We start from the raw sequence: 22,325 nt of genomic DNA, 5'->3' as shown, positions 1-22,325 counted from the left end.
GGAACTGTGAAGAGGCTGCTGCGCTTCTCTGTCCGCCACACTCCAGGTCACAGCGGCTACGTAGCCGCGGCACAACCGCCTCCCTCCCCACCCAGCTCCCGGGCCTTGTCACAGACCCCGGCAGCTCGCTCCGCCCCACTGCTCTTCACAACATCTCCCGCTGCAAATTGTCCAATCGGGAGACACGATGAGAGAAAGCGAGCCAATCAGGGACTGGTTAGTCAGGCTTCCCTCCGCCCTCTTCCCCGCCCCCAGGTGAAGGCCACCGCCCCCTCGGCCTCCCCTTCCCACCCCGCCCGGAGCCGGGGAGGTGGCTCCCCGGCTCCGAACCTCGCGGGTCTGGAGGGGAGTTGCTCGCAGTCGGAGGCAGCGTTTGTCACCTTGTCACCCTCATCCTCGTCCCCTTCCCATACACACTCCCCTCTCCTTTTCAGTGCTCCTGCTGGTGCTGTTGAGGGTCATTTTTATCCTCACTGCGGCGGGGGACTGCCAGCTATTGTGTCTGATCAGCTGCCACCGCCGTCCAGAGGGAAAAAAAGAGGAACAAAACCTAGAAGCTATGGAGTCCGCTTACCTTTTCCTTCTTTCTTGCTACTCTCCCCTGTAGACTTAGAGTATTCCCCCGCCCGCCCACCACCTGAGGTCCTGTTTCTTTATGGGGGACGGAAGAGCGGGGATAAAAAGCACTCCCTGCAGCTGGAGCACCTGCGCCTTAGTTTTTACATCTTCCTTAAAGTGGATGGTGCCAAACCAAATCTACAGCTAAATCCTCCGCTTCAATTCCAGGAAAGACGTTGACGAGATCATTTTTATATGGCCACGAAATTTGCATGTTCTTGACAGCCCGTCACCAAACAAGTCAGCTAACAATCAAGAAAAGAAAAATAGAATAAAATACAAGGAGGGATTGCCAGTCAGATGGTAATTTACTAAATAGCCCACTGGCTGTAGCAGTATCCAGTGCTAGATACTATTGAGTAAATTAACAAGAAGTGAATAGAAATTCAGGGTTCAAGTAGCTCACCGCTTGTGGGTTTATAGAATATGTCCAGAAAGGAAAAACAATTTACAGCACAAAACAACTCCTTACACATGCAAATGTGCATGCACGGCATAAACGGAGTACCTAACAGCTAAAGACATTTGGGTTAAAATTTTTGCACTAGAAATTTTTGTAAATGTTGATTGTGAAATTTGCAGTTTGATAAAGGAGAGTAAAATGTGGGCCATGAAAGGAGAAGGTAAAGGAAGGAAAACACATTCTAGGAATTATGGAAAAATAACATAACCTAGAGAGGCAATATTTCTATAAGAGGTAATAAGATGTAAGGATCAAGATTACAATCCAACTCCATCATTTACCACATAACTTAGGGCAAATTATTACTTATGTGTCTAAGTACTAGAGCTATCAAATTCAACACCTCCTGCTAGGTATTCCTCTAAAAGCTTTACACAACGAGATAGGTGGGTGGTGAAGGAAGGTTTCAAGCCCAGGGGATCTGGCTCCAGTCCATTCTTTTATTCACAATACTATACTAGGCTGGGCTCAGTGGCTCACGCCTGTAATCCCAACACTTTGGGAGGCTGAGGTGGGAGGATCGCTTGAGTCCAGGAGTTTGAGACCAGCGTGGGCAACATAGGGAGACCCGTCTGTACAAACAAAATATTAGCTGGGTGTGGTGGCATGCGCCTGTAGTCCCAGCTGATCAGGAGGCTGTGAGGCAGGAGGATCGCTTGAGCCCAGGAGTTCAAGGCTGCAGTGAGTTATGTCCAAGAGTGGCACTCCAGCCAGGGCAACAGAGCCAGACTGTGTCTCAAAAAAAAAAAAAAAAAAGATAAAACAACAGTATACTACCTCTTAATATGGGTTTTTAATAATAACAGCTAACACTTAACTTACTATGTGTTAACTATTGTGGTCTTTGAGTGCCAATGTAACTCTACTCCTGGGACAAATATAACCATGATGTTCCAAAATTTGGGAATGTTTTTAAGAACTGTTATAAGTTACTCTCTTAGGTGTCTTACGTGTATTAGGCTATCTGGATGGAGAGTGCAAAAGGCACATAGTTAAAATTTGAAAAATTTAACTGGGCTTCCACTGGGCCTCTGGGTTGTAACAGCACCCTCCCTATCTTGCTGGACTGTTGAAGAGAATCAAATGAGATAACAGATGTGAAGAAAATTTAAGGCCAGGTGCAGTGGCTTATGCCTGTAATCTCAGCACTTTGGCAGGCCCAGGCAGGAGGACCGCTTGAGCCCATGAGTTCGACAAGCCTGGGCAACATAACGGGGTCCTATCTCTGTTAAAAAATTTTTGTTAAATTAGCCAGGTGTGGTGGTCAATGCCTGTGGTCCCAGCTACTTGGAAGGCTCAGGTGTGAGGATCGCTTGAGCCCAGGAGATCAAAGCTGCAGTGATCACACCAGCGCACTCCAGCCGGGGCAACAGAAGACACTTTTAAAATGTAAAAAAAAAAATTCAATTAAAATATTATGGACTGAGCGTGGTGGCTTATGTCTGTAATCCCTGCTCTTTGGGAGGCCAAGGCATGCGGATCACTTAAGGCCGGGAGTTCGAGACCAACCTGGGCAACATGGTGAAACCCTGTCTCTACTGACAATACAAAAATTAGCCTGGCGTGGTAGCACGAGCCTGGAATCTCAGCTGCATGAGAGGCTGAGGCATGAGAATCTCTTGAGCCAGGGAGGCAGAGGTTGGAATGAGCTGAGATTGCACCACTGCACTCCAGCCTGGACGACAGAGCGAGGACTCTGGCCCAAAAAATAAAATAAAATATTATTATGAAGCAGAAGTTTGTACTAGTTCCTCAACAGCAACCCTACTGTTTATAACATTTTGTTGTTACTGTTTAGGAAAATATGAACCCAGTTAAAAATTAGGTCTATTCCTTTCTGAAGCCATGAACAAGAATATTTTAATATCAGCTCTCATTTGGACGCTTTTGCTTGTTTGTTTTGTTTGTTTTTGTTGTTTTTGAGACGGTGTCTCACTCTGTCACCAGGCTGGAGTGCAGTGGCACAATCTCGGCTCACTGCAACCTCTGCCTCCTGGGCTCAAGGGATTCTGGTGCCTCAGCTTCCTGAGTAGCTGGAACTACAGGCACATGCCACCACATCAGGATAATTTTTCTTTCTTTTTCTTTTACCCCTCCCCACCCCCCGCCGCCCCGTACAGACAGGGTTTCGCCACATTACCCAGACAGATCTCCAGCAACTGACACCTCAACCTCCGAAAGTGCTGGGTTTACAGGCGTGAGCCACCGCGCTTGGTCATTTGGATGCTCTCTGACCAGACCAAAAAGTGAGTGTGGCACCCCTATGCATCAGGAAAGAGGAAGCCCGCAGCTGGTTTTTCTCCATTCCAAAGGCTAATCGGCTTAATTGCTGGAGGGTGCAAGCCTTTGGAATTCTCTTTAGCTGCCCATGGTGGACATCTCACTTGTGAACACCTCCACCAGAGGGAGGGCAAGGGAAAGGAAAGGGGGCCAAACTTCAGTCATGTGGCTATGTGTTAGTTTCAGTGAGAGATTTGGTGAAACAATAGGTTTTGGGGCCATTGTAATTGAAAGGAGATTGAAACTAACTGGTTGCTATCTTGATAGTTTTCTTTATCCTCAAATATCATGGATAAGCAAGAGCTAACAGTAATTCTAGCTTTGTTTGCTTTGAAAGGCTATTTTCCTCCTTAGGTTATAGCTAATAAATGTGTGGGTTTCATATAATCAAACTTCTTGGAGTATCCTTTGAAATAGCCTCTGAAATTACCATAGCTATATTAATAAAAACAAGAAAGTTTTATACACTAAAAACTAAGCAAGACATTTTTGAAGATGGGAACTGTATCCTTGAAAGGTAAGTGTTGGCTTTGCTAACCACATAATATCGTTTTTGGTGAACCATTATCAAGGGAAAAAATGTCAAAGCCAGAAATAGAGTCAAAGTATCCCAGTCCCTGATGTGAAAGGTCATTCTACCATAATCTATGAATGATTTCTACTCTGAATATGTTAACAGAAGCTGGCAATTCTGAGAAGCACAAGTGTTTCCTAGTGAATCCACAAATGAAATTTGCAATTTGGGTGAAGCATTTGCAAAACTATGGTAAGACTAGTGGCCCTCAGAGGAGTAAAGGGTTTTCTTTTGTTGGTTTTAGGAAAATGCTTTTGGATTTTATTTCTTATTCACACATTACCGAAAGACACATTACCTACTAATATTACTTTGAAAAAGCAAAAGTTTTTTTTTTGAGACAGAGTCTCACTTTGTCATCCAGGCTGGAGTACAGTGGTGTGATCTTGGCTCACTGCAACCTCCGCCTCCTGGGTTCAAGCGATTCTCATGCCTCAGCCTCCCCAGTAGCTGGGACTACAGGCATGCACCACCACACCCAGCTAATTTTTGTATTTTTTAGTAGAGACAGAATTTTACCATGTTGGCCAGGCTGGTCTTGAACTCCTGACCTCAGGTGATCCACCCACTCGGGCCTCCCAAAGTGCTGGGATTACAGGCATGAGCCACCATGCCTGGACAAAAAAGTGAAAGATTTTCATGTTGAACTGAATAGCTACAGAAATCCCACCACACTTGCAAGGGATTTAACTGTTGTAATTGAGAGAAGGGAATGATTCTCCACCGTCAACAATTTCTAAGATTCTTCCTTCATCTCTTTTAAATAAATAACGTAAATGATTTACTAATTTATTGTTCTGCATTTGCTAAATTTATATCTTATTATTTCTCTCCACATGATTACTATCTTTGATGATTAATTTCTAGAAGGCAATGACATTATTTAATTCATTATATATGATGCCTAGTAAAGTGCCACACACAATAAATATCCTTGAATAATTTCTGTGCCCTCAGTGTATTGTCATCTTTTCCTTCTCTGGACTATAGTATTAGTGTTTATTTTGGGTTTTTTGTTTGTTTGTTTGTTTCTTTGTTGCCATTTCTTGATTATAAATAGTCTTCTTTTGTTACATGGATATATTGTGGGAAAAAATAACAAATCTTATTTAGCTAAATATTATCTCCTTTTTTATCTAGATTATACACTTCTCTTGAGGAGATTCCTGGAGCTTTTACTACTTTCACATCCCCATAATATCTACCACATCTTTTACACATAGAAATTACTACAGAATTATTCAAGAAATAAAAGATGGTTGTGTCACTATTATTGATAAATATTTATACCTCAAGAAATTCCTGGCTGACCAATAACGGTACAGGTCACAGGAAGATATATGTATAGGCCTATGTGAATATGCCTAAAACAAAGAGTGTAAATTATAAGAGGTGTCCACAAAGAGAATACTTGGTATGGGCCTCAACTTTCAGAAACGCCACATTTTATCTCCTTATCGAAACTTCTCTGGCTGGGTGCAGTGGCTCAAGCCTGTAATCCCAGTACTTTGGGAGGCCCAGGTGGGCGGATCACTTGAGGTCAGACGTTTAAGACCAGCCTGGACAACATGGTGAAACCCCATCTCTACTAAAACTACAAAAATTAGCTGGACACGGTGCCAGGAGCCTGCAATCCCAGCTTACTCGAAAGGCTGAGACAGGAGAATTGCTTGAACCCGGGAGGCAGGGCCCAGCCTGGTTGACAGAGTGAGACTCCATCTCAAATAAATAAACAAATAAATAAACTTTACCGCCAGCGATTTAGCTGTTTTTCAGCCATAAGGCCATCCTAAAAAATAATACCACTTGCATTTTGGCAGAAACTATAAAATTTCACCCCAAAGCTTATCCATAATCATATTATCAAAAGTTTTCTTTAGATCCAAATTATTATTCAGCATTAGAATTTCCATAATTAAAATTTAGTGGCATGCTAGTGATAGTCATCAACATTGTTAAGTTTATTTATGTTTTAAGAAAAAATATGAATAAAAAAATCCATGTGCAACTTTTTATTTTATCCTAAGAATCGTGACTTTCATTTATAAGTATTCCAACTTTCCTTAAAAATATGAGACCAGTTTTTAAAATGTTTCCACCCACCCAACTAAATATGAGTTGGAACATTGTGAAAATACCATGCAATCTGGAGAAACCCATATTACAACTGGAGAATTGAAGTATGTTTTTATCATTTTGGAATGGAATGCTAAATTCCAACCATTTTAACTAGGAAACTGTGCTAGCAGTGGATTTTTAATATCATAGGCCTAATCCAAAGTAACCAAATCTTTTCATCACAAAAAAATAAAAAGTTCCAGCCTTCCCTTTCATCGTCATTGAGCAGAATTAGGAAAGACACCTAAAGACTTCTCTATTCCTTGATTCAAGAACCTCTGAGTATCTTTCAATATTGTCTAGCACTGTAGATTCCATTCCTCTATTCCTATAATTGCCTGCATTCCTTATTAATCCCAAAGTCAACTAACCAAGGCTTCTTCCCCCAGATAGGAGAAGATTGCAGGACAATGTGTGGTAATTCACATCTGGGCTTAAGTAGGATAGATGGCAGGCTTACATAACCTTTCTCCTCAAAGATTTTTTCAATTATATTTTAATTTTTAAAAATTGCAATGTAAAAAAGAAAAAAAAAAACACAAACTATGAAGGGGCCCAATCTCATACCACATTGTATGAACCCATTCTCATGCCTCCTTCCAGCTTTCTTCTGTGGCTCCTCATTGATTGAATTCAACAAGACACATGGGGTCCTCAAAGATAATACATCCACCCTGTTTATTTCAATATAAATAGAAATTTTAAATAGTAAATATTCATCAAAGATGAATGAAAAGGAAATAAGACTGATATAAACATTTTAAATTATGATATTGGGGAAGAGATGAAATAAAGGAATATATTCTAAAAAGAAAAGATACGTTATGGAGGAAGATTAACCCCAGTAAACAGAAGAAATATAGAGACAAATGTTTCATACCCTGAAGAAAATAAAATATATCAAAAGAGAAATCACAAGAGAATGAATGAAACATAAAAGATGTTAGAAGGGCTAAGAGAAGGTATTGAGAGGGAAAAGTCATACCGTTGCAGAAATAATACATGAATTAGAAATAAGAAGAAATAAGAAATGTCTGGCCGGGCACAGTGGCTCATGCCTGTAATGCCAGCACTTTGGGAGGCCAAGGTGGGAGGATCACTTGAGCCCGGGAATTCAAGACCAGCCTGGGCAACACAGTGAGATCTCATCTCTAGTTTTAAAAAATAAAAATAAGAAATATCTAGCAGAAAATTGCAGGATGGATGACAGATTTTTTTTAAAAGCACATCAAATACAAAGGAAAAGGATAAAGATTAAAGTGATTAGACAGGAGATGAAAAACATAGAAGACAACAGAAATCTGATTTAGAGAAATGATGTCTCTGAAAGAACTTACAACTAATGAAACTAAAAAATTTTTTTTTCAAAGGTATATATACTATGGTAGCCTGCTAAATGTTCCCCCAAATGTATTCTCTCCTTCTCCTGTAATAGTAGCATTTTAGGCACCTGGTTAACAAGCTAGACTTTCGATCTAGGTGTGTCTGGGTGTGGCCATGATTAAGTTCTAGGCAATGAAATGTGGGCAGGAATGATTGTGTGTCACTCTGGAAGCCTTCCCTTGAAAGGCTTAGTTCGGTGCCTTCCTAGACCCTTCCCCGATTCACAGTGACTGGAGACAGGGTTGCTAAGTTTAGCAAATAAAAACAATGAGCACACAGTTCAATTTGGACATCAGATAAATAACAGATAACTTTTTGGCATAAAAAAGCCTGGTTCAAATTGGTGTTTGAAACAAAAAAAAGAAAAGAAAAGAAAAGAAAAATGTTGCAGGCAATAAACAAATCAGATTTTAGTGTGTGTGTCATTAAAAAAAAAATACTGTTGGGCACAGTGACTGACACCTATAATCCCAATGCTTTGGGAGGCTGAGGCATGAGGATTCCTTGAGCCTGGGAATTCAAGACCAGCCTGGTCAACATAATTAGACCCATCTCTACAAAAACATGTAAAAATTACCTGGGTGTGGTAGCTAATTTTTAGCCCAGGCTATTCTTGAACTCCCAGCCTCAAGCAAGCCTCACACCTTAGTCTCCCAAAGTTCTGGGATTATAGGCATGAGCCTCTGCACCCAGTCTTTCAGCTGCTTTTAAATGTGAATGACCACATGGTTCAATCTTTAAGTCACATTATTTGTTTTCTTCAAAATTTTTCATATCAATTAATGCTCAGAAAAATTTTTAGGTGAATAATGGTTTTGCTTTGGGTCAGGGATCAGCAAACTTTTTCTGTAAAGGGCCAGATAGAAAACATTTTAGGCTTTGCAGTGCCACATGAACCTCTGTGGCAACTACTCAACTGTGTTATTACAGTGCTAAAGCAGGGATGGACAACATATAAATGAATGAATGTGGCTGTTTTCTGTAAAACTTTATAACAGATAGAAGACTGGATTTGGTAGACGTGCCACAGTCGGCCAACCCCTGCATTAGGTAATTCACTTTGATTTGCTTGCAGGATTTCTTTTCTCTTTTGAGACAGTCTCACTCTGTCACTCAGACGTTAGGGCAGTGGCGTGATCTCAGCTCACTGCAACCTCCACCTCCCAGGTTCAAGCAGTACTCCCGCCTCAGCCTCCTGAGGAGCTGAGACTACAGGCGCCTGCCACCACAGCTGGCTAATTTTTGTATTTTTAGTAGAGATGGGGTTTCACCATATTGGTCAGGCTGGTTTCGAACTCCTGACCTCAAGTCATCCATCTGCCTCGGCCTCCCAGAGTGCTGGGATTACAGGTGTCAGTCACTGTTACAGGCTGGAGTTACAGGCTGGAGCCACCGTGCCTGGCCAGATTTCTTTTCTTATACCAAAGTTTAGTAACTTCCCCCAAGTCACTATTCCGTTTTCATAATCCCTGAAACATGGTAAATTTTTTTTTAATTAAAAAGAAGTTTTTTAATAGAGACAGTGTCTCACTATATTGGCCAGGCTGGTATTGAACTCCTGGGTTCAAGTGATCTCCCTGCCTGGGTTTCCCAAAGTGCCAAGGTTACAGGCATGAGCCACTGCACCTGGTCAATCCTTTCAATCCTTGGAATTGCAAGAAAGTTTTCACATATTGGTTAGGACAAAGGCTAAGCTCTTGCACCAAAAATATTTTTTAAATACCACAGTACTTGTGTATAGAAGTGACTACAAAGAAAGTTATGTCTTTTTCAGGTAATGATCCCAAAGTATGCTCTTCAGGCCTGCTACAATAGCTCCATTGTCTTCCATAGGTGATTTCATCTCTGGGTCAAAGGCAGATGCTCCAGTTCTATCTCCTGTAGGGTTCTCAAATAAAATATAGGATACCCAGTTCAACTTGAATTTTATTTATTTATTTATTTGATATGGAGTCTCCCTGTATTGCCCAGGCTGAAGTGCAGTGACACAATCTCGGCTTACTGCAATCTCCGCCTCCTGGGTTCAAGCGACTCTCCCACCTCAATGTCCTGAGTACCTGGGATTACAGGTGCACACCACCACGCCCAGCTAATTTTTTTTTTCTGTTGTTTTAGTAAAGACAGAGTTTCACCATGTTGGTCAGGCTGGTCTCGAACTCCTGACCTCGTGATCCGCTCACCTCGGCCTCCCAAAGTGCTGGGATTATAGGTGTGAGCCACCATGGCCAGCCCCTCAACTCAAATTGTAGATAAATGACAAATACATTTTTAGGATAAATTTTGTTGTTGTTGTTTTTGAGACAGGGTCTTGCTCTGTTGCCCAGGCTGGAATACAGTGATGCCATCACAGCTCACTGCAGTCTTGACCTTCTGGACTCAATCAGTCCTCCTACCTGAGCCTCCCAAGTAGCTCAGGGACCACAGACATGCACTACCATGCCTGGCTAATATCTTTTTAATTTTTTTGTAGAGACAGGGTCTTGCTATGTTGCCCAAGCTGGTTGTATGTTATTTAATCTGCCTTAAATAATGGTTTGAGTGACGAAATAATTAGTAAAAAAATGAAAAAACAAGCTACAGTCTATCAGAAGATATATGCAACTGATACGACCCACCAAGGATTTATTTATTTATTTGCGATGGAGTCTCGCTCTGTCGCCCAGGCTGGAGTGCAGTGGTACGATCTCGGCTCACTGCAACCTCTGCCCCTCCAGGTTTAGGTAGTTCTCTGCCTCAGCCTCTGGAGTAGCTGGGATTACAGGCGCATGCCATGACGCCCAGCTAATCTTTTGTGTTTTTAGTAGAGACGGGGTTTCACCGTCTTGGCCAGGCTAGTCTTGAACTCCTGACCTCCTGATCCACCCGCCTCGACTTCCCAAAGTGCTGGGATCACAGGCGTGAGCCACCGCGCCTGGCCTCCCATCAAGTATTTGTAACCTGAGCCTCCATAAACCATTAAGTAAAATAGAAAAGATGAATAGGCAATTTATGAAAGAGAAAATACATGTTTTCACCAAACATAATAAAAGATGCTCAGTATCACTGAAATCAGGATAATGCAAATTAAAATGATAATGAGACCAATTTCAAACCCACCAGACTGGCAAAAATCAGTCTGAAAACAGCAAAAGCTGAACTGTTGACGAAAACAGAAACTCTTCAGGTGGGAAATACGAAACCAGTAAATAGGCGGGGTATAGTGGCTCAAGCCTGTAATCCCAGCACTTTGGGAGGCCAAGGCAGGCAGATCACCTGAGATCAGGAGTTCAAGACCAGCCTGGCCAACGTAGTGAAACCTCATCTCTACTAAAAATACAAAAATTAGCTGGGCATGGTGGTGGGCGCCTGTAATCCCAGCTACTCTCAGGAGGCTGAGGCAGGAGAATCACTTGAACCTGGGAGGCGTAGGTGGCAGTGAGCTGAGATCACGCCATTGCACTCTAGCCTGGGTAACAGAGCGAGACTCTGTCTCAAAACAAAATAAAACCAGTAAATGGCAACTCAAGTTGCTCAGGCCCCAAACCCCGAATAATCGGAAATGACTAGCTCCACTTCAAAATTCAAGAGGTCTCAAATTAAAGACACCCTAATCTGCCCTTGCCACATTAAGTGTCAATTCTGTTCGTACTGTTGCTCCAGATCAAGAACTTCAAAACAGCCTTGACCCCGCATTCTCTCCCACCCTACATCCCCACATCAGTAAACTCTGTCAGCAACACCATCATATTATATCTAGAATCTGATCACCTCCACAGCGATCACCCAAATCCAAGCAAAGTCATCGATCACCTGGATGAGGTGACAGCCTTCAGCTAGTCTTCTGCCCTGTCTTTACTAGTGTCGACTCTCAACCCAGGAGCCAGCGCAACCCTTTTAGAGCCTAAATCAGGTCTTGTCTCTTCTTTGCTTCAAACTCTCTGATGGCTTCCCATTTCACTCAGATAAAAAGCCAAAATCTTTACAGTAGTTTACTTCATCCTACTGATCCACCTCCGGGCTATACTAGTCTGCTTAAAGTTCATCAGGCACCCAGACTTTCCCCCACCACACCTGTCACTCACCTACTGTTTGCACCTGTTATTCCCCAAGGCTAGACTATGCTTCTCCCTGCCAGATATCCACTCTCCTCATTTGATTCAGGCTTTTGCTCAAACAGGTCTTCCCTAACCCTCCTACTTAAAATAGCACCATAGTCACCTACCTGACTCCACCCCACCCCAATTACCCTTTCTCTCCACCTCCACCCCTTATACATACCTTATTTAATTTTTCAAAAAGCACTTATTGCCACATATTGTTTTATATTTTATTTATTGCCTCTCTTCTCAGCCTAGAATGTAAATCTCCAAAGAACAGGAAACAAGTCTATTTTATTTATTGCTGTATCCCTAGTGCCTAGAACAAATCCTGACATATACTAGACATCCCATAGAATATGAATTGAAGAGTTTGGGCACAGCAGCTCATGCCTGTAATCTGAGCGCTTTGGGAGACCCAGGTGGGAGGATTGCTAGAGCCCAGGAGTTTCAGGTTACTGTGAGCTATGATTGCACGGATGCACTCCAACCGTGGTGATAAGAGTAAGACCTGTCTCTGAAGAAAGAGAAAAGAAGAGCAGAGGAAAAGAAAAGAAAAAAAAGAAAGAAAGAGAAGAAAGGAAAAAAGAAAAGAAGGAAAAGAAAGAAGAATGTGCCATAAACCCAGAGGCTTCCTGGGAGATGGGAATTTTTTTTCTAGATCTTTAACTCTTATGCAATTTAAATGTTTCTGGGGCATAAATAAATAAATTATCTAAAATCTTTTATCTAAAGCATGAATGATAAATATATGATAGAAATGACCAGGTGTGGTAGCTCATGCCTGTAATCTCAGCTCATGCCTGTAATCCCAGCACTTTGGGAGGCTAAGAAGGGAGTATTGCTTGAGGCCAGGAGTTCAAGATAAATACATAACAGAAAAAAAAAAAAATACCAGAAGACAATTTCACATGAGAATGATTATTTAAATCCCAATTAAAATATTACTATTAACCTTAAATAATATATTAAATGTACTCTGGATTAAATAAATGAAACTATTGTTTGAAATTAGGACATTGCTCCATTAAAAAAAAAGTCGGTTTTATTATTGATGAAGCTGATAGGAAAACCCGGCTTTCCATGTGAGCCAGTTAGGTTTAGTAATCCTCCCCCTAAATTACAAAGACTCCAGCTGTCTTGGGCCCAACTGAACCACAGGAGGTGGTACCCCTACTTCTGAAACTGTCCCAGTTGTCCCACAGAACTGATATTTACAAGTTTTTTAAAAATAAACATAAAAGTTAACCCTCCCAGTCTTGAAATTTGAAACCCATTTGCCTTATCCGAGTTCTTTTCTTAGGAAATCAACCCTCAGGCAAGGAATTGAAACTCTTCAGATCACTGCATCCAGACTTAGAAGACCCCTCATCCAACATGATTGCTTCCTTACCCCTCCCTGATTCTTGCTTTCCCATCTTCCCTGCTATATAAGCTCTCCAATTTTAGTAGATTAGGGAGATGGATTTGAGACTTTCTCCCATTCTCCTCCTCTGCAGTACCCAATTAAAGCCTTCTTCTCTGGCATTAAAAGTAACGGGAAGGCCGGGCACGGTGGCTCACACCTGTAATACCAGCACTTTGGGAGGCCGAGGTGAGCAGATCACGAGGTCAAGAGATTGAGGCCATCCTGGCCAACATGGTGAAACCCTGTCTCTACTAAGAATACAAAAATTAGCTGGGCTTGGAGGCACAGGCCTGTAGTCCCAGCTACTTAGGAGGCTGAGGCAGGAGAATTGCTTGAATCCGGGAGGCGAAGGTTGCAGTGAGCCAAGATAGGGCCACTGAACTCCAGCCTAGCAACAGAGTGAGACTCTGTCACAAAAAAAAAAAAAAAAAAAAAAAAGAATGGGAAAAGGCTGGGCACAGTGGCTCACACCTGTAATCCCAGCACTTTGGGAGGTTGAGGTGGGCAGATCACTTGAGGACAGGAGTTCGAGACCAGCCTGGCCAACATGGTGAAACCCTGTCTCTACTAAAAATACAAAAACTTACCTGGGCATTGTGGTAGGTGCTTATAAACCCAGCTACTCTGGAGGCTTCAGCCTGTAATTCCAGCTACTCGGGAGGCTGAGACAGGAGAATTGCTTGAACCTGGGAGGCAGAGGTTGCAGTGAGCTGAAATGATGCCAGTGTACTCCAGCCTTGGTGACAGGGCAAGACTCTCTCAAAAACTAATGGCAAAGACCACAATTACTTTTGCACCAACGTAATAGTAACGATATATTATTGTTGTCGTTGTTGTTGTTGTTGTTATTATTATTATTATTATTATTATTATTTTGGAGACAGAGTCTCACTCAATCACCCAGGCTGGAGTGCAGTGGTATGATCTCGGCTCACTGCAACCTCTGCCTCCTGGGTTCAAGCAAATGTCCTGCCTCAGCCCTCAGAGTAGCTGGGACTACAGGCACCTGCCACAACGCCCAGCTAAGCTTTTGTGTTTTTAGTAGAGACGGGGTTTCACCACTAGGCCAGGCTTGTTACAAACTCCTAACCTCAAGTGATGCAGTCGCCTCAGCCCCGCAACGTGCTGGGATTACAAGTGTGAGCCAGTGAGCCTGCCCAGTGATGATATATATGTATAAAATATATAAATTTATAAAATATATATGTATATATATTTTTGAGACAGTGTTTTGCTCTTGTTGCCCAGGCTGGAGTGCAATGGCATGATCTTGGCTCACCACAACCTCCGAATCCAGGTTTCAAGAGATTCTCCTGCCTCAGCCTCCCAAGTAGCTGGAATTACAGGCATGCGCCATCATGCCTGGCTAATTTTTGTTTTTTTTTGTTTTTGTTTTTTTTTTTTTAGTAGAGATGGGGTTTTTCCATGTTGGTCAGGCTGGTCTCAAACTCCCAATCTCGGGTGATCCTCCCGCCTCAGCCTCCCAAAGTGCTAGGATTACAGGCATGAGCCACTATGCCTGGCCATGATATATTATTAAATAAAAACAAAATAAAAGAGGTTACATTATTGGGAAGAATATTCACTATGAATAGTGATTTTTTTGATAGGGTGGATAGGACCAAAAGATGGCAATGACTATTAGTTTCTGTTTGTTGTATTTTTGTAATATTACAGGATTTTGTAAGGAATGTGTATTACATATTAACTTTAATTTATGTATACACTTTTTAGTCTTTCTATTTTTAATTTAATTATAGACAGGGCCTCATTCTGTTTCCCTGGATGGAGTGCAGTGGCACAATGGGGCTTCGACCTACTAGACTCAAGTGATCCTCCCACCTCAGCCTCCCAAGTAGCTGGGACTACAGGCACATGCTGCCACACCTGGCTCATTCTTTTATTTTTTGTAGAGATGGGATTTCACCATGTTGCCCAGGCTGATCTCAAACTTCTGGGCTCAGCTGGACGTGGTGGCATGTGCCCGTGGTCCCAGCTACTTGGGAGGCTGAGGTGGGAGGATCGCCCAAGTCCAGGAGGTGGAGGTTGCAGTGAGGCCAAGATAGTGCCCTTGCACTCCAGCCTGGGTGACAGAGTGAGACCCTGTCTCAAAAACAGACAAAAAAACTTCTGGGCTCCCACCTCAGCCTCCCAATGTGCTGGGATTACAGGTACGAGTACACTGTACCTAGATTAGCCTTAACTTTAAATTAAAATAATAATATTTATTTAATATTTATAATGTTTAATATTTAAATATAATATTTAATGCTAGAGATGAAAAAGATAAAAATCTAATCAATCTTTTTGGCTTTGCTGGAAATACATGCATTTTCTCTTTGTCATTATTGGTCATGGAAAATATGCTGTGACTATTCATAGACTAATGATAAATAAATGTGTAACTTTTTAAAATGAATCTTACTTGAATCGAAAGGACAAATGATTAGGTGAGAGGTGCTGTGTGTATACAGGCTATCATGAAACCCAAACCTCGTCGGAAAGAAAATGACTGAACATGAACAAACTGCAGCACATCATCACCTATGCAATAGTTTGGAGGATTATATTCACCAGAACGAAAAACTGAAAGAGCAATGGTAGTTCCTAGAAGATTCCTGTGGACTTTCCTCTGTGTAGAGAAAGGGAAGGTAGGGGCCATTGGGCATATGGAACTACCAGGTCTTCTGGGCATATGGAGCTGCCAGGTCTTCTGGCCATTCTAGAGTGGCATGGCTCTGCCATCAGGTAAGAATGGAGTCTCGGCTGGGCGCAGTAACTCACGCTTGTAATCCCAGCACTTTGAGAGGCTGAGGTGAGTGGATCACGAGGTCAGGTTTGAGACCAGCCTGACCAACATGGTGAAACTATCTCTACTAAAAATATAAAAATTATTTGAGCGTGGTAGCACACGTCTATAATCCTAGCTACTCGGGAGGCTGAGGCAGGAGAATTACTTGAACCTGGGAGGCAGAGGTTGCAGTGAGCCAAGATCATACCACTGCACTCCAGTCTGGGCAACAGAGCGAGACTCTGTCTCAAAAAAAAAAAGGGGGATGGGAGTCTCAGTAACCAGTTGACCATTTCCACTTGAAGGCTGTGTGACATGGGTGATGGAGTGACCAGAGAGAAGACATTGAAAAGGCAGAATAGTGGTAAAGAGATGTATGGCTGAGAGAGGGGCTGTATTTTCAGCATGTTTCCATAAAGGCAAAACAGTAGGGGTGAGACTGTCTCAAGAAGATTGGAGTGTTCTTTCTGTATGATGCATGAAGAAAACCTTCTACAAAGTGTTGTAAACACTTTTTGAGGGGGGCACGGTGGCTCATGCCTGTAATCCCAGTCAGTATTTCCAAAGAGAAAATCTTACGTAATCAACATTACCCTTGAAAATCCTTTAGGAAGTGAAGATGGATACAATGTTACCCAATAGTCCCCTACTAGTGTTTCTCCCAGCAAGAGAGTCATTGTTTCTTCAATTGCATGCTGAATAAAATGGATATCTAATAGCAGGATTAACCTTAGGACAGGCAGATGAGATGCTTCCCAGACTGCTACCAAGGAAGGATATGTAGACTCATGTCTCCCATCTCATTTTCACTTTCGGTTGAAAGCTTTTGAAGAAAGCAGTGTCACCTACACTACACAAATTGTTATTATTCTCTATTATTTAAAGAGGGGTGTATTGCAGTTGAATTTGAGTAAATTAAGTGAATGCATGCTGCAACTCCATTTTGGGACATGTACTCTGAAACTTTTGAGTGCTATGTATTACCTCGATTAGGGAAGGAAGCTATTTCAGAGGGAGGGAAGGAGTTTTTCCAGTAATATAAAGAATTGGACCTGTAATCCTAGCACTTTGGGATGCTGAGGCAGGCAGATCACCTGAGATCAGGAGTTGGAGACCAGCCTGGTCAACATGGTGAAACCCTGTCTCTACTAAAAATACAAAAATTAGGCGTGGTGGCAGGTGCCTGTAATGCCAGCCACTCAGGAGGCTGAGGCAGGATAATTGCTTGAATCCAGGAAGCAGAGGTTGCAATAAACCAAGATCATGCCATTACACTCCAGCCTGGGCAACAGAGTGAGACTGTTTCAAAAAACTAAAACAATAATTGAAGAAAGGCCTTTCTGCAGAAATATATAGAAAGGTGGATCTTGAGACAGAAAAGACAGTCCAGGAACTGGACTGTGCCAGAGAGGGCCTTGTGAGGAGTGCTTGATTTCTTCTACTTTTGCCTTAGGTTCTGAAAATAGCCATATTTTGCCTCCTGTTTAAAATTTCCTCTGCCTACATTGTAATTCTCTCTCTCTCTCTTTTTTTTTTTTTTTTTTTTGAGATGGAGTTTTGCTGTTGTTGCCTAAGCTGGAGTGCAATGGTGTGATCTCAGCTCACTGCAACCTCTGCATCCCGGGTTCAAGCAATTTTCCTGCCTCAGCCTCCCAAGTAGCTGGGATTACAGGCATGCACCATCACATCCCACTGATTTTTGTATTTTTCATAGAGACAAGGTTTCACCATGTTGGTCAGGCTGGTCTTGAACTCCTGACCTCAAATGATCCACCTGTCTTGGCCTCCCAAAGTGCTGAGATTATAGGCATGAGCCACCGTGCCTGGCCTGTAATTCTCTTTTTATGGGACAAGGTCTTGCTCTGTCACCCGGGCTGGAGTGCAGTGGCATGATCATAGCTCATGGCAGTCTTCAATGCCTGGGCTCAAGGGATCTTCCCACCTTAGCCTCCTGAGATGCTGTGACTACAGGTGAACACCATCACACTTGGCTGATTTTTTTTTTTTTTTTTTTTTGAGACAGGATCTCACTCTATCACTTAGGCTGGAATGCAGTGCCGTGATCTCGGCTCACTGCAACCTCCACTTCCCAGGCTCAAGTGATCCTCTCACCTCAGCCTCCTGAGTAGTGGGAACTGTAGGCATGCGCCACCACAGTCAGCTAATTTTTGTATTTTTTTGTAAAGATGGGTTTCACCATGTTGCCCAGGCTGGTCTCGAACTCCTGAGCTCAAACAATCTGCCTGCCTTGGCCTCCCAAAGTGCTGGGATTACAGGCATCAGCCACCACACCCGGACTAATTTTTTAATTTTTCATGAATGGGGGGAGGGGGGGTCTTGCTGTGTTGCCCAGGCTGGTCTTGAACTCCTGGCCTCAAGCAATTCTCCCACCTTAGCCTCACAAAGTTCTGGCATTATAGGCATGAGCCACTGAGCCTGGCTGTAGTTCTCTTTAGTTAGTTGCATAACTTCAGCAAACCTTATGTACTCAGGTAGAGTGTGGTCAAAAACCAAAGGATTGGGCAGTAAATGGAAATTTGGCCTTCCCTAAATCATCCCTCCACTCAGCATGGCCGTAGAACCTTGTGTCAAGGAAGGTGAGTAGGACAAGTTTTTTGGACTGGGCACAATGACTCACACCTGTAAAACCAGCACTTTGGAGGTCGAGGCGCGTGGATCACTTGAGATCAGGAGTTTAAGACCAACATGGCCAACATGGTGAAACCCCGTCTCTACTAAAAATACAAAAACTATCTGGGCATGGTGGTGGGCACCTGTAATCCTAGCTACTCAGGAGGCTGAGGCATGAGAATTGCTTGAACCCAGGAGGTGGAGGTTGCAGTGAGTCAAGATCACGCCATTGCACCAAGCCTGGGCAACGCGTGAAACTCCATCTCAAAATAAATAAATAAATATTTAAATAAATAAATAAATAAATAAATAAAGTAGTACAAGGTTTTCAGCATCAACTAGCTACAGATTGAACAGAGGCCTAACACAAAAGCTAGCAGTCATGAGAGGGAACAGGGGATAACAGAGATACAGCTATGCAGCTGCATGAGCCAGGAACAGACATGAAATTGATTTGCTATTTCTTTCTCCCCACATGTGCTATAGAAAGGTGGCTGACTTTTTTTTCTAGTTTATGGCATTTTGTTAAGTGACTGATTCTTGAAAGAGGTGAAGAATATAAGCATTCCTGAGAAGGATGGAAAACACATGCGCTATATAAGCATGGAAATACTCTACAATTGAATGTTTTTCTTTTTCTTTTCTTTTTTTTGTAAGAAGAGTCTGCTTTGTCACTCGGGATGGAGTATAGTAGCACCATCTCGGCTCACTGCAACTTCTGCCTCCCAGGTTCCAGTGATTCTCAAGCCTCAGCCTCCCAAGCAGCTGAGACTACAGGCATGTGCCACCACACCCAACTGATTTTTGAATTTTTAGTAGAGACAGGTGTTTCACCATGTTGGCCAGGCTGGTCTCAAACTCCTGACCTCAAGTCATCCACACACTTCGGCCTCCCAAGGTGCTGAGATTACCAGTATGAGCTACTGCTCCCAGCCTACAACTGAACGTTTTTTAGTGTTTTTTATGTATATCTTTATAAAACAAGGTAACTGTTATTTTATTTTATTTTTTTGAGACAGGGTCTTGCTCTGTCACTCAGGCTGGAGGGCAGTGGCATGATCTCTGCTCTCTGCAACATCTGCCTCTCAAGCTCAAGCCATTCTCCCACCTCAGCCTCCATAGTAGCTGGGACTACAGGCATGTGCTATCATGCCTGACTCATTTTTGTATTTTTTTTTGTAGCAAGACAGTCTTGCCATGTTGCTAATGATGGTCTCAAACTCCTGGGCTAAATCCATCCTCCCACCTCAGCCTCCCAAAGCGCTGGGATTACAGGTATGAGCCGCCACACCCAGTCTGCTCTTTTCATTTTCACCGACATTTGCTTTCTTACTTGGAGGTAATTTTTAACCAGAAGACAAAGGTGTTATGCAGTAAGCCCACCTACAGGAAGTAGTTACTGCAACACTGAATAGAGATGTGGATGCTCCTGTCACTCGAATTTGTGCTTCTGCCCAATTACAGACTGGCTACACGTCAGAGAACTCCAGGTTGTCTGTGGGAGTCCAGGCAGTAAAATCTAGCTCACTCATTTTAAATTGTGCTCTCTCATAGCTGAAGGTGGGGAACTTAGAACCCTGATGCAAAGTCTGATTTAGAATTCGGGGTTACATGTCTGAAAATGCAGGGGTCAGGTATGGTGGCTCATGCCTGTAATCCCACCACTTTGGAGGCCGAGGCGAATGGTTCACTTGAGGTCAGGGGTTTGAGATCAGCCTGGCCAACATGGTGAAACTCCGTCTCTACTAAAAATACAAAAATCAGTGAGGTGTGGTGGCACATGCCTGTAACCCCAGCTACTCAGGAGGCAGAGGCAGGAGAATCGCTTGAACCCAGGAGGTGGAGGTTGCAGTGAGCTTTAATCACACCACTGCACTCCAGCCTGGGTGAAAGAGCAGACTCTGTCTCAAAAAAAAAAAAAAAAAAAAAAAAAGGAGGGGGTGGGGAATATCAGGCTAGAAATTGAGTTGATAAAAGCGGCAAATTAAGTAGTACCTGGCTTCTCAACCTGGGCTACACACTCGAATTCTTCTGAGAGTTTAAAAACTCCTGTTGGGTACAGTGTTTCACACCTGTCATCCTAACATTTTGGGAGTTCAAGACCAGCCTGGGCAACATAGTGAGACCCCCATCTCTACTATATATATACATGCATACACACACTATGCTTTATATATATATATATACACATATACACACTATATTTTATTGTGTATATTTTATATACACACACACATATATATCCGCACATATACATACATATATATATATATATATATATATATATATATATATCCACACACACACACAATAAAAACTCCTGAGGCTCAGGCCACCATGGAGATAGATGAATTCAAGCTCTCTGGAGGTGGGACCCACACATTGGGAGTTTAATACTCCCCTCAGGTGATCCCAATCTGCCACCAGGGATGGGAACCACCTGCTAAAGAGGCAATTAGTGGAAAAGGAAATGCTTACTTCACAGAAGCCATCAGAAGCTTGACACTTCAGAACATGTGCAAGAATTTGTATGTTGCTTTCTCTTATTCTGGAGCAGAAGGCATTTTAGGAGTTCTTAGTCCAGAAATGTAAACTATTCTGTTTGGACTTCATTAAAGCACGTGTGGGCGATGTCCCCGTGAAATCACTTCAACCATCTGGCAGTGCAACAGGAAGCTATTCTAGTTTTGTATAAAACGGAACAAGTAGGGTGAGGCAGCAATGAAAACTTACCCATTATAGCACTGATTTTCTGAGGGGTATAGAATGAACTTCATTTCTCCCAGGGGATTCTTTTCCTTCTCTTTTATTTCTATAGAAAATATTCCTAAAGCGAATATTTAATTTGATTGAATTATGACTTTTATATTAATAAATACATACACTTCAAAGGTTTTAGTAAAAACATAAAGCTCAACTTTTTTTTTTTTTTTTTTGAGACGGATTTTTGCTCTGTGGCCCAGGCTGGAGTGCAGCGGTATGTTCTCAGCTCACTGCAACCTCTGTCTCCTGGGTTCAAGCAATTCTCCTGCCTCAGCCTACTTAGTAGTTGGGGTTACAGGCATGTGCCACCACGCCCAGCCGATTTTTGTATTTTTAGTAGAAATGGGGTTCACCATGTTGGTCAGGCTGGTCTTGAACTCCTGACCTCATGTGATCCACCCACCTCAGCCTCCCAAAGTGCTGGGATCACAGGCATGAGCCACTGCACCCGGCCTAACTTCTTATTTTCATGGAGAAGAATGTATACCTCCAAGTAATGGGCATTTCAAATGAATATTTTTTTCCACTCCTCCTCCTCTTCCCCTAAAATGAATATTGAAGCGCTATTAAAACTGAAACAGGGCGGCCAGGCGCGGTGGCTCAAGCCTGTAATCCCAGCACTTTGGGAGGCCGAGGCGGGCGGATCACGAGGTCAGGAGATCGAGACCATCCTGGCTAACACGGTGAAACCCCGTCTCTACTAAAAATACAAAAAACTAGCTGGGCGAGATGGCGGGCGCCTGTAGTCCCAGCTACTCGGGAGGCTGAGGCAGGAGAATGGTGTAAACCCAGGAGGCGGAGCTTGCAGTGAGCCGAGATCGTGCCACTGCACTCCAGCCTGGGTGACAGAGCAAGACTCCGTCTCAAAAAAAAAAAAAAAAAAAAAAAAAACTGAAACAGGCCTGAGCATGGTCACTCATGCCTGTAATCCCAGCACTTTGGGAGGCTAAGATGGGCGATTGCCTGAACCCAGGGGTTCAAGGCTAGGCTGGGCAACATAGCAAGACATCCGTCTCTAAAAAGAAAGAAAAAAAACCTGAAAATTAAAAAATGTACGTAGGAAGTGGCTGGTATAGGAGAAACTTGGGAGCATTAGGCAGATGAGGTGAGGGGGAGAATAGCCTCTATAACATGCCGTTACCATCACTTAGTAGGTATGGGATTTTGAGGTAACCCCGGAAAGACTAATTCCTCCTAAAATCCATGTCTGCAGCCTTGCT

The 22,325-nt window shown here is 42.8% G+C and overlaps 1 protein-coding gene across 1 annotated transcript; it reads left to right on the top strand.

Moving 5' to 3' along the window:
* Positions 1 to 4,305: 4,305 nt before the first annotated feature.
* Positions 4,306 to 4,565, top strand: LOC115900321 (protein GVQW1-like; the record flags this gene model as incomplete). Its single annotated transcript, XM_030940170.1, is given in 2 exon segments — positions 4,306 to 4,425; positions 4,428 to 4,565. Coding segments are annotated over 2 exon segments (258 nt in total), but the record flags the coding sequence as incomplete, so codon positions are not given.
* Positions 4,566 to 22,325: the final 17,760 nt, after the last annotated feature.

The sequence above is a fragment of the Rhinopithecus roxellana genome, chromosome 11, assembly GCF_007565055.1.
Source record: "Rhinopithecus roxellana isolate Shanxi Qingling chromosome 11, ASM756505v1, whole genome shotgun sequence".
NCBI lineage: Eukaryota > Metazoa > Chordata > Mammalia > Primates > Cercopithecidae > Rhinopithecus > Rhinopithecus roxellana.
The sequence above is the reverse complement of the archived record's forward strand: the minus strand, read 5'-3'. Positions and strand labels throughout refer to the sequence as shown.